Source organism: Glossina fuscipes, unplaced genomic scaffold, assembly GCF_014805625.2.
Source record: "Glossina fuscipes isolate IAEA_lab_2018 unplaced genomic scaffold, Yale_Gfus_2 1, whole genome shotgun sequence".
NCBI lineage: Eukaryota > Metazoa > Arthropoda > Insecta > Diptera > Glossinidae > Glossina > Glossina fuscipes.
In genome coordinates this window covers 15,703,433-15,716,713 of record NW_023998415.1, presented here as the reverse complement: position 1 = coordinate 15,716,713, position 13,281 = coordinate 15,703,433, and the positions used below count along the sequence as shown (strand labels likewise).

The window sequence follows — 13,281 nt, the reverse complement described above, 5'->3', positions numbered from 1 at the left end:
ATTCAGTGTAACCAAATGGAACTTATAATCGAAACAAATTAAATTACGACATTTGTCTTTTCTATTCCGTTTTCGGACTTGGTTTGTCAGAAAAAAATAATACTTGAGAAATTAGGTAAATATTGTTAGTGGGTCTTAAGTTTCTTTACGTCTAATTAAGTATTTTTTTCTTTGTTTGTTTTTAACTTGCAATACTATATAAACTTACTTAAAATATGTATGTATATATGAATGGTTGTAAAAATTTTTTTTTTTTTTTAATTTGTTTGTTTATCTTTTTGTTTCTTAATATTTTCTTAATATTACGTTTCGGAAGCAGATTTGCCCATGAAAGGTAACGTGAGATCAACCATATTAGGATAGACCAAGTATTTGTTAACAGCTTCACAGAGCTTGCCTTCAATCACATTGGTAACTATACTCCAATCAACTGATTTATCACCGACAGTCGGTCGAGCGGTTAACCAAAGGCGAGGTGGAGCACGAAATCTGAAATGAAAATAAATTTAAATTACAAAAACACCAAAAAAAAAAAAAAAAAAAAAAAAGGGAAAACAACTTTGAACTTACGCTAACCAAATACGATCCGATGGCGGTGGCGGTATATTAATAGTTACCCGTGATACTAAACCCTTGACGTCTATGCCAAGCGTAATATTGGTGTTCATATTTTCCATAGCCTTTTGTACGTAAGAAATTTCGGTGGCGTATTGAAATATATTCGAAGTAGCTATGCGGTCGACAAATTTAAATATGCGTCGGGTATTGCCCGAGTTGGAACTAAAAATTAAATAAAAAAGAGATCACATAATTAATTTGAACTAAGGCGCCTTCTGTCCTTCTATCTAACACTACGGTTAGTTTGAAATCTTTCGATTTGCAATGGATGCGCTTTTTTTATTATTGTATTTTGGATCATCATTTAATGTCTACTTCGAAATCGTACTTTTCGAATTCTCACTTCGTTCATTCCGCACTAAAACATTTTTTTTACTTATTATCCAATATATTACAAGAGATTGCAATATTTGCATGAAGAGATTACAAAGTTTGATGTTTGCGACAATAATTCCAACGAATGAACGGAGAGAAGCAAATTACGCAAAGGCAAAGTTAATTTACAAATAAAGGCATTGTCTACCTTTCAATGTTGCTGGGATTTTCACCCAACACTCCAGTCATAGGACTTTCCGATTCAGTACTTGAACTGCCACTACTTTCAGCATCACTATCGTATATCGCGCTAGCTGACTGGGTTTCTAATATTATTTCGCTTTCCAGGCCATGACGTGAACCTATAGCACTTGCATCATCTCTTGACGCCATATACGGATTATTTGGTTGTCCCGACATACTGGAATTTGCTTCGACCGTAACGCTATGGGAACGTGGCGGACGTTTCAAGCGTAATATATTCAATTTTGTGGTTACCGTAACGTGACAGAGACCCTCATACGTAACATCAGCATCTATCCAAATGCCCCGCTCATTGATTAACGGCTGTGAAATACGATGTACAAGCGGTGGTTTATCGCCTAAGTCAATATTTTTGATGATAACATCCTCCATAAAACTTGGAAGCTTAAAAAATTAGAACAATTATAATTATAAGTAAGTAAGTAGAATTATATTCGGCGGCGGCCGAATCTCGCATACCCACCACTATGTTTTTCACATTCTACTCTTTAAGTTCTTTTGCTTGATACCCGTATCGCTGGCCGCAGTGTCTGCCATATTCATTCTAAACTGAACCCGCTTTTAGGCAGATAATATGTATATATATTTAAGGAGTGCACAAAATAGTTTTAAACATTCGGTCGGTGTTTGCCTTATAATAGAAAAGCATAAAATTTCAGAAAAGTGAAAAAAAAAACAAAATTTTCAAGTGACTGTAACTTTGTATAGGCATGGCCAATTGGTTACATGTTTGCACGCAAAGAATAGACTGACTCGTAAACTAAACGTGAAAAATTTCATCCTTCCCGCTGTTATAATTTTTGAGAAATATGAAAAAAACCCGCAAAAATTTTATTAAGAAATGACGGAGTTGCGTTCAGCTTATGCTCCACTGTGCGCTTTTGCTCAATACCAACCCGCGTACAGGAACTTCCAATGTTTCTACCAAATTTAAAGTCGATATCTTCATTTTTGCGATCAGGAGAGTGCCAACAACATACACCACACAGACATACAGATATCCAGACGGACGGACATAGCTAAATCAACTTAGATTTTCAAGGTGATCGAGAACATATATACTTTATAGGGATTCTGGGGAAAAAAAAACAAAATGAGTATATCGATCTCCTGCAGTGGTGGGTGCAATAAATAATATTTCGGAGAAATGATTAAAAAACAAAATTATTGAAATAATACCTTAAGGGAATTTAATTTCTTTTGGAAAAAGTCTTGAATTTTTTCAAGTAATTGTTCATTTTGCAAAACGCTAAATAGCAAACGTCCAGCCAATACATTCGCCCACACTACACTTCCAGATGGGCCCAAGAACAAAGATTGATCGATGCCTTTCCACAATTCATTTTCATGCCGCATCGAACGCTTATGCTGAAAATAATATTTTATATACATTTTTTTTTTTTTTTTCTTTTTTTCTTATTTGCTTTTTCTTACAATGTCAAAAACTGTATACTTAATGACAGCAGAATGAAACGAAATAAACAAAATATTGTAAATAATAAAAATGACGACATACGTGTTTTTTATTTTGTGGATCTGGAATAATTGTACCTTTATAAACAGGTATGCGAGATTGACTACAAGCTTTCTATAAAATAAATATAAAGCAAAAGAAAACAATTTAAATAAATAATAATAAAAAAAAACTTAATAAAATATCAAACAGAAGACAATAATATGTAAAAATTACTCAAAATAGTAAATAAATAAAATGCAAATGACAACAATATTCCAATCTTTTCGCTGAAATTTATTGCTTCGTGAAACATACATGCACGCACGTTCATCTTTGAGTGCAGGTAACTTGAACATTGGTGCTTGTACGATATAAACTTTTCGTTGCCACGGAAATGATATGGAACTTGATATCGGTTGAAAATGTCATAGTTATGAAACAGATAGAAATAGCTTTACGGTGAAAACGGTGAATGTTCTGCAGCTAATTACTGAGTAGGCAAACGATCTCGACTAATAACTCAACGTTCATGGATTCAAATATCAAATGCGGTAGAGCTTTCAATAAAGCCAACAGTCTTAAATGCTACTGCTTTAAGGCTTTAATCTCAGCGTTTATTTCTCTGGCTACATTAATAATAATAATAATAATAATAATTATAGTTAAGTCTGTTTGTTCGCATACTAAATTTACTTATGCAAAACTGTCTTAGCAAAACTGTCTTAGAGGATATCTAGTTCAAAAGATGCAATTTTGAGAATTGATTGGACTTGATTAGGCTTGATTAGACTTAAGCGATGATATCAACTCGTTTGCTTGGTGCTCAAAAGAGATTGTATATAATTGAAATTCGAAATAGAAAGCACTTATTCCAATATACACGTTATATAATTTTATACCTAAATAATAAGGAACAGACAGATGAAATAAAGATTCTTTATAGCAACTGTGAAATTTTTGATTCGTCAACAGTCTTGCAACTTTTTAAAATATTTTTGATATTATCATGGGCACGCTATGCATACACTAGAGCAGAAAAGAAAAAAGGATGTGGTTGTCTTTTTAATGAAAACATTTTCATTACCGGAGCAAAACTTCTATCATTTCTAGTAAGTATTTAGGTCAAATTTCATAAGGTTGATATCTAGTATACAATCTTCAGGATATTAATAAAATTTTTTCATATTTTGTTTCAATGTTTTAGTACTAATGTTTGCAGTCGATTCGGGAATGCGTTATAAAAGCTATTATTCGGGTTTCTCTCTAAATTTACACAATTTTTCTAAAGCCATCTTCAAACCAACTGAGACCCAACATTAATTGTGTTCTTATTACAGTTGCAGCTTCCATTTTCACTGGACTTTATTTCTGATAGGCCAAAACTATTTTTTTAGCTACTGTCAAAAGCCACAAATGACCCCTCGAACGCTCCTCATTAACTGCGGTGCAAGTTACGCGAAGATAGTGTAAGCAAGTTAGAGAATCCCTTACTTATTACGCTCATAATACTGAGCATGTTAAAAGAATAATTGAGTATAAGTACGGGTAGGGTATTTCCCTACCAAACTCAAGAAATTCCATACAAAAGTATATGAGAGTAAGATTGACCAACCAATCAATTGACAGTATATCGGTTGTGGAGAATTTCTTTTCTGCAAGTAGCTTGGGACGTAAGTTGGCAGATTGCAATTTGCGGTTCCAACACGATAATGTAACAAGCTACGTAGGTGACAAACGACTCGAATTATTGAAAATCGCAAGTGCATTCTCAATGGAAATCCTGACACTTACGCAGCGGGTTCGAAAAGTATCCGATCAGAACACCAAGATAGTAGTACTTGTCCAAAAAAGCGGTTTATATTTGCATTGATAACCAAAAAAAGGTGAAAAAGGGCAATATTATTACACGTCGAATAGTTGTTTTTGAAAAAGCAATGCGTCTGCACAAATTAAATGCGAGCTGACGGGTTGAATTGAAATGTAAGCGTGCCGGCTTGCCGCGTCCTGACGTTCAACCGTATCAGGCAACTGTCAAGTTAGAGACAGATAAAAGAAAGGCGGCCGGACGTTAGATGCCACAGTTAGTCAGATTGGATCACAATCACCGTCTCACAAAATTGCATTAATTTTTTATTTTGCATAAACTCTCTAAAAATATGTAAAATTCAAATAAAATTATTTCCATTCGAGATAGTGAATTTGACCACTTCATGCTAAGTCTACTATATATGTTTTATATGCTGCAAGGAATGAAACCTAGAGACAGAAGAATGGTAAATCTCTAGCAATCAAAGGAATAAGGAAACTATATAATGTAAATGAAAAACTGAAGGTATTACAGAAAAAAAAAAAATAAAAAATAAATAACGACAATTGACAATTCGATTCGAATAATGAGTAAAAAAAAAAGAAAAGAAAAATCCATAGAATACTAGTTTGAGTAGTCGGCATAACTTTTTTTTTGTTGCCTAAAAGCATGAGCTTCGAAAATTTCTTTTGCTGACGTTCGTTTTGGCAACAGCGAAATATCTTACCTGATACATTGACATAAAATGTATGTAATCGGGCTGATTTCGTGCAGCGCATAATGTCATTATTAAGCCTTCAAAACTATCAGTTGAATTTTCGAAGCACAAATCAACCATATCAAAATCAGCTTCAGCTTCAATGTCCTTTTCCGATGGCTTTGTCGAGTAATTGAAATAAAATTAAAAAAAAACACAATAAATAGAAGTGGAACACATGAAATTTCAACAATATTACCTCAACAATATCTTCCGAGTCTTTGAGGGTGATCGATGAGTCCTGATGAGTTGATTTAGTAGAGCTGGCGCTGTCACGATGCTACAAGTAAATCAGTATAAAAACACCTTTTATTTAACAAAAAAAAAAAAAAAAATTTCATTAATAATACTTTTGGATTCGTTAATAAAAGGGCAGCTTTATTCGCAGCAGCTTGTAAATCTTTATCGTCCACAAATTTCACATTAGGCAGATGAAGATCTTTATCATTAATATCACCATTGCTGGCCGCCACGAAACGACGAAACCTTATACGAGATATGAGAAAACTCTTAGATATTTTATCAAAGATATAATTATCATAAATCAATTAATCCAACGCATACCAATCTTCTTTTTCACGAGCGGCACGAGCGAATAATAAAATACGCACTTCATCGCCACACGGTATGGTAACGCTCCTTAAATTCTCATCCGGATTTAAGTCATCTTGCAATTTTTGCAACTAAGTGTTTTTTATGAAATGATCATAATATTACACTTAATGTGAAAAAAAAAAAAAAATACAAATACAAACTACTTACATCGGCATTTAAAATAGTTTCAGCAAAATCGATTTCCCCACCATCGGCTTTAACTTCGATTTCGGTAAATTTCTCAAGTGAGGCTTCTTTCAAATCTGATTTCTCTACTTTCGGTTTCTTTAAACGATATGCCAATGTCGATTTATTGAAGTCGATACTTTCGAGACTTTCGGAATCAAAATTCTGTTTTACTATCAATTGTATAGGATATTTACGATTGAAATGCCTAAATAAAGTGAAAGCAAAAAAAAAAAAAAAATTAATAAACATGCATGACACAATATAGCATGAATAGGTGATATTCTCGACCTTTTTCTAGCCAATCCTAACGGTAAAAGTTCAATGCGACATCCCAATAAATCATAAGAACGATGAGCGGTAAATGTTACAGATTTCAAATCAACTGGTGGCTCATTCCATAGAGCACGTTTCGATAAACGAGCATTTGTATTTGATATATTTAAAATGGAACCTTTATAATAAAACAAATAGTAAATATATTAAAATTCGATGGTCAAAAAAAAAAATAAATAAAAAAAAAAAATAAATAAATAAAAATTCATTTTTACCTTCTAACTTAACATAAACCGATCTAGTCATAGTTATATGATAAGTTTCGGGATCATAGATATCGATTTCGTTCATCCAACCCTGAAAATTATTTGCAATTTTATTATTATCAAAATATTCGAATTAGACAGAACCTAATATTGCCTAAATATGTAATACCCTACTTCGTAGTGCAATATGAATAAAATCGAAGCTTACAAATGAATTGTAATCTAATTCATATTCATTTCAAGTCTCTTATTAAAATATATTCAATTTTATTCGTTGTAGAAAAGTAAATTTTTCGCAACTTTTTTTAAGCGATTTTTCTAGAAATTTTCGAATCGACCACCTAACACAGCTAATGACGTAGGGTATTAAATGTTAAATTGACAAAAAAAAAAAAAACTTTATACCTCGTAACTCTTTACTGTTTTGTATTCTTTGACAGCGGGAATTTCACATATGGGCATTTTACTATAATCGGGTATTTGAAAGTTGGCTTTCTCCTGTTTATTGAAACCTTGAAAGCAATGATCAATTAGATTGGCGAAAAGCTTCATAATGTTGTCGACAACTGAGATGAAGAGCAAGCATGTTAATATGCCGCGTATAAAATCATGTATGGGTAATATCAAGACTAATATTAAGCCCATTAACGATAAGCTAGGCATACTTTTCGTTCTTTGAATTAACTGACTTTTCATGTTGACCATATCAAGTTTTACTTTATCATTTGATTCGCCAAATAAATTATTCTCATCGGTTGTTAAACGAGTCGGAAGCTCCGGCATATTTTCTAAATTTTTTGTAACATTTTCATCGAATGATTCCAGCGAATAGAAACGTGTGTACGATGCATCATCAGTTTTCTTGTTAACTGTTGGAAAAGTGGGATTATTAGCGGATGTTGCTGGCGGTAGCGTGTCCTCCAACATTTCCACACCCGACTCAATTTCCATTTCTTTACGATCGGGCATTAGTTTTCCTCTCGGTTTCTTATCTGGCTTACCGCTTACAACTACCGGGACAGTAGCTGCCATTTCATTTGCCACAGCGGCAGCCAACATTGAGGTGGTACCTGATGATGACGGTGAAACCAATTCTGCTATTTCGATTGCCTTGTTACGGCGCCTTCGTAAAAATGTTCCCCGCAACGACGATGACGATGAGGATGAGCCCGTGCTACGGCTGGGACTTGTGTCCTTTTTCACTGTATGCACTGTTGGATTAGCTAAACCGGTGCACAGGGTCAAATTTTGAGGCTGTATGCTGTGCTTGGGTTTCACTTTCGATTTTAAATTGGCAATACCTCTTTTCAATCTCGACTGCTCCAAATCACATTCCAATAATATTTCCGTTTCGAAATCCGAGTCGGAATCTTCCAATTTGTTTTGGCGTTTTTGTTTTGTGCTGCCGCCGCTACTTCGACGCTCAGACAAATCTTCGCTTACGGAATTGCTTTTTTCCACATCGGAGTCACCCTCAGCAGGAAATGGATATGATTGTTCACCTAATCGCAATTTATTCAATTACATTAATTCATTGTAAATTATGTATTATGCTTACCTTTTACGATCACGGTTGGATAAACAAGTTGTATATTTTCACTACCTTTACCACCACTAATAGCTGCAGAGCCGGTATTAACACTTTTCGAGGACTTGATATCTTCAATAGTTTGTGAAACTTTGCCTTTAATCATTTTCCACGTTCGGCCTGATGAGGCATCACCGCTGGAGAGCGCAGCTATTAAATTTGGGCCAACCGATGTAGGAGAAACACCTTCAACGCTACCAGATCTAAAAAAGCAGAAACAAAAAACAAAAAATCTTTTCGTAAAAGAAAAAAAGTAATACATAATTAAATAATTAATGTTTAAAGGAAAATCTGCTCATATTCATTAGAATAACTTGAGCCACTAGCGCCACTAAGATCAATGAAAACGAAAATTTCCGCTATCAGTAATCAGTGGCGCTTCTCAATCTATTTAAGAATTTTCTTTTGTTTCACTTTTTCGATTTCATGGATCGTCTCATGGGACAGTTCATAAAATAACTAACGGCTAACTCTTTTCGCGCGCTCTGAAAGCATATCAATATCGGCCTAAAGATATATTATATTGCTGTTGCTCACGTTCCTACAATAAGGCCACATCTACCCACTAATGTACACATAATGTAAATAAAGTCAATTAACACAACATATACATACATAAGTGATAATATATTATATTGTATAATTGTAGTTCGCAATGCTTTTGCCAACAATAATGCGTTTGCTTTTGCTTAGTCGCGCTGAAGTCAGTGCGAATTCATGCACTGTACCCAGATCTAATTTCCTCAGATTATATGAGATGACGTGCTCGTATACTACGTCCGAAAGTATTTTGCTCGTATTTTTAGAATACTTAACATAAATTTTGATTGCACCTGTAATTTCGATTAAATGAAAGATAGTCAGGGCGAATGTTTCATTTTGTATCGGAGGCAGAGATTACGTGTGAGGCGTTATTTTAAGAAAACTACAGGCTTTTTTCTTTTTTCCTTTTTTTTTTTTTGTTTTTATTCAGAAAAATTTAATTTGTTTTTATTATTAAGTGAATTTAAGATTTTTTTTTTTTTTTTTCATTATTAATTATAATTAATTTAATATAATTTATTTGTTTTTAAAGGTTTGTTTGTTTGTTTTGTTAATTAATGGCACCAAAAATACTCAAGATCAATTGGATTCAATTAAATCTTTTATCTTAATCCCCACCACCAAGACAACGTAGCAGCTTTAACGATGGCTTTAAGACCCGTACACCGGATAACCTATTTGCTATCTTCTTTCTTTCTTTCTATCTTTCTTTTGTTATTTTTTTTTTTTTTTTTTTTTTTTTGTCTTTTACTGATCTGTCAATCCGAAAATCATCCGCGACTAAATCAAAAAACTATAGCTTATCACATATTTTCTTAACGCATTTGTATAAAGCAAGTTTCAAAAAATTAGGATAACAGCTATAAATAACCTATAAAAAAAGAAATTCAATTTAGTTTTGATGTTCATTGGCAAGCTTCAACGGAAATCAATTTGAAATTTTGAAAGAAAAACTTCAACGGAGAGAACGTAATCGCTTTAATCGGAACTAAGTGACTGCTTTCTTTACTGATGGTCAGAAATTGTTGAATAAAAATAATGGATCCTGCCATCATATTAGTTCGCGAACAAACAAAGAAATTATTGTTAATAATAAATATATTAACATACGTCTATTATTTTATTTTATATCAACATCAACTTTCACATAGCAATATTTTATATGATCAGATTCGGAAGTATTCAATTTGAAGCAAAAATTTTCAAGCAAAGGTTCAATCGTTATAGTTCACGGGAGTATCGCACACGCTTAATGAGACTTTTTTTAAAGCTAAAATTACTTTTTCACAGAACGTATTTTCCGTCAATCGAAATGAACGACGACGAAGAAGAAAAAAAATTCCAATGGGAAAGCTGCAGACTGCTGCTGTAATCAATTTAAGCGTCATAATGTACGGAGAAACGCTTAGTCGCGCTTGAAGCCCTTCAAAACTAACTAACTGGTACGTCTCGAACGCCAATTGATTTTGATTGATGTATAATATATTTTCTTCAACAACGAGACGAACATCACCGTACGATCTCAAGTAATTGTGTTTTAAAAACGTAAAACGTAAAATTCATGATGGGTTATTTACAATTGTAGTGGTACCTTTTACCTGTTTAGACAATAATCTTCGAAGGCGAAAATATCGGATAATACATTCTAAGACACGAAATCGGAGACACTTGAGCCCATAGTGAAAATAGGTGCTATGAAAATTGATTTCAAAGTAAGAAAAAAATATCCGGACGTTAAGCATTGATTACATATCGAGCAACATAACCATAGACAAACACGAAGTGTCAACCTTTATTACACCTGCATACTGTACTATTAAGGCTATATTCATCCACTTTATGCGACATATTAGATTCAGATATTTAGATAGCTGTTCTGTTAAGCCTTAGATGGTGGGCAAACGATTTCAGATTCGCCTCAAAGCGAATAAATATAAAATTTTTAGATTTTATCATTTATTTAGATATTCTTGCGGCGACGAACCATTTTTTGCCCTTTATCGTCTTTTCTTTTTACGCTTGTTGTGGTTTATTCAAAAAATGAGAAGAAACTTAAGAAATATGTAGAAGGACACACACAGAGAGAGAAAGAGAGAGAGAGAGAGAGAGAGAGAGAAAGAAAGAAAGAACAGTAAGTATATTTTTGGGCTACAAATGGTTTGGTGTCTTTTTTTATTTAATTTTTTTTTATGTTTATTTCTGATAATTTTTATATTGTTTACATGTATGTAATAGAATAATATGTTCGTGTGTATTTTTTTTATTTATCTCTTTTCTGTTTTATTTATTCTAGGTTATAATAAGTTTAAAGTTAAAGTTTTTTTTGGGATTTTTTTTTTTTTTTTTTTATATATTATTGTTTTTATTATTTGCTTTTTATTTTCAAATAATTATTGCAAAGAGTTTTAAGAAGAAAGAGAGAGTTTTTATATTTTTCTTTTGATTGGTTTTGAAATTGTTTAGCAAACTGTTGTGATTATAGAATTTTTTTTTTTTTTTTATTTTATATAAAATTTAAAAGACTTATTTTTTGTATTATTAAAGTTTTATAATATTATTAAAATTTAGGTCTCTTTTTAAATTTTTGTCTTTTGCTTTAATTTTTTTCTTTCTTTTTTTTTACTTTTAAGTATCAAACTACATACAAAATATTTTTTTTCTTTGTTTTCAATTAATTTATTTGGTTTTTTTTTTTTTATAAATTGTATGTAAATAGAAAAAAATTAAAACTACAAAAATTTTCATAAATTTTTTTTTAAATTTTTTATTTTGCCGTCAAGTATAAAAAATAACCTAAAATATTAAAAAAGAACTTATTTGGAAAATTCTCTATAATATGTTATCAAAAAAATACGCGTATGAAAAAAATATTATATATATAAACTAATACTTTTTGTTTTTAAATATAAATATTGTATAATAAATTTTTAAGTATAATATGTATGTATATTTATTCAATCTTTCCTTTTTTTCGATTTTTTTTCCTTTTTACTTAATAAGTTGATAATTTCTTTTAATATAAAATATTTTTGTCTATATATATATATATATATTTTTTTTTTTTTTTTTTTTTTTGTTATTATTATCAATTTTTTGTTTTAAATAATATTTTGCTAAAGAGGAATACTTGTCTTTGTTTGGTAAGGGTTTTTTTTTTTCGTTTTCTATATAATTAATTGTATATATATATATATATATATATACGTTATATATACATTTATGTATATATTTAAAATTAACTGCTATACTTCTGTTTTTTATATTTTTTAATAGCGTTTGAATTGAAAAAAGGAATTAAAATAAAAAGAAACTATTGATTGGAAGGATAAGTTTGTTTTGAGAAAAATTTCAAGGATAGATCACTCATTGCGTAACTGTTACTCTATGCAAATATTTACACAGCGGTAAAGGATTCCAAATGTTATATATATATATATATATGTATATACACAAATGTAAATATATATATATAAATGTATACATATGGAGAATTTTTCGTTTTCCGCGACTGCATGAGTTCAATTTTTAAGACTCATTTTGCTTATGTATTAACCCACTTTAAAATATTGGCGGCTTATGTTGATTGTTTAATTTGTTGTTTGTTGGCCTGTCTGATTTCTATGAATGATACATGCCCTACTAAATATATAACAATTGCAATCGCACACATTACATTAAATTTGTTAAACGTTTGCGGCAAATAAGCCTTTACGTCATTTGAAATCAGCCAAATTTGTCTACTTGTGTACTTTCAATATGTGAGCATAAAATTTTAGAAAGACTAAGTTTAAATTTTAAGTTATTTGATTTTCAAGTCTCTCTTTAACAAGATGATTGTGTCAAATATGAAAATTAATTAAATCGAACCGAGAGATCGTCCACAATTTTCAAAAACCCATCTGTATCTATATATATCTATGGGCTGATGTCTGCAAATAAAGATCATTTTATTGCTGACCAATTACATTAGAGTGCTGCCAAATCATGCAAAAATTTAATATGAAATATATACGATATGTACGATACAACATATGGTCCATCATTCGAGGGAATAGATCTTCGGCCTGAGTTGTAAGCAAGTATCATACAGAAGCGAGTGGCGATTATTAAAATTTATTTATTTGAAAATCATGACTGGCTAATCGAATGTGTTCTTGGTTTAAGTCTTCCTTGATATACATACATATATTTGGGGAACATTTTGGGCTGCATTTTTTTGATTTCATTTTAACAACGAATACTTTAGAGATTAAAGAAGACACACACGAATGATCAATAGTTAAAAGTTCTTAGCTGAAGCAATCGATGATCCAAATTGAGGTGAGTTTAAGATGGGGAAAAATTTTCTTCATTTGTTTTTATGAGTTCCAGCCATAAGATCATCTAATCAATAATTGGTTGCGGTTGGAAGCTCTACGCCTTTAATGGGTGGTATCTGAAGAGCGAAGATCAAAGAAATCTTATCATATCTCTGTACTCTTCGGCTGCAAGAGTAATTGAACTTTTACAGTTTCGGAAATAAAAAAGGTTAGCTTCTTTTTAATCAAATTATATATACATACATATATATACATATATATACATATATATACATATATATACATATATATA

The 13,281-nt window shown here is 31.4% G+C and overlaps 1 protein-coding gene across 1 annotated transcript; it reads right to left on the bottom strand.

Moving 5' to 3' along the window:
* Positions 1–8,705, bottom strand: LOC119632440 (testis-expressed protein 2). Its single transcript, XM_038025349.1, has 16 exons — positions 8,665–8,705; positions 8,098–8,330; positions 6,945–8,041; positions 6,549–6,630; positions 6,289–6,451; positions 5,980–6,205; positions 5,782–5,900; positions 5,568–5,703; positions 5,417–5,497; positions 5,296–5,337; positions 5,188–5,240; positions 2,749–2,785; positions 2,377–2,565; positions 1,142–1,581; positions 571–780; positions 1–489 (listed from the first exon to the last, which is right to left on the bottom strand). The coding sequence occupies exons 1-16, from the start codon at positions 8,703–8,705 to the stop codon at positions 303–305; spliced, it is 3,336 nt and encodes a 1,111-aa protein (XP_037881277.1). The 3' UTR covers positions 1–302.
* Positions 8,706–13,281: the final 4,576 nt, after the last annotated feature.

What these genes read in the sequence shown, in the direction of transcription:
- LOC119632440 (XM_038025349.1), bottom strand. Translation starts at nt 8,705, where the DNA reads ATGTGTACATTAGTGGGTAGATGTGGCCTTATTGTAGGAAC. An exon ending in AAACTATTTTAAATGCCGAT is followed by an intron (nt 5,901 to 5,979) that starts GTAAGTAGTTTG and finishes AAAAACACTTAG; the next exon opens with TTGCAAAAATTGCAAGATGA. An exon ending in TCGGATCGTATTTGGTTAGC is followed by an intron (nt 490 to 570) that starts GTAAGTTCAAAG and finishes TTTTCATTTCAG; the next exon opens with ATTTCGTGCTCCACCTCGCC.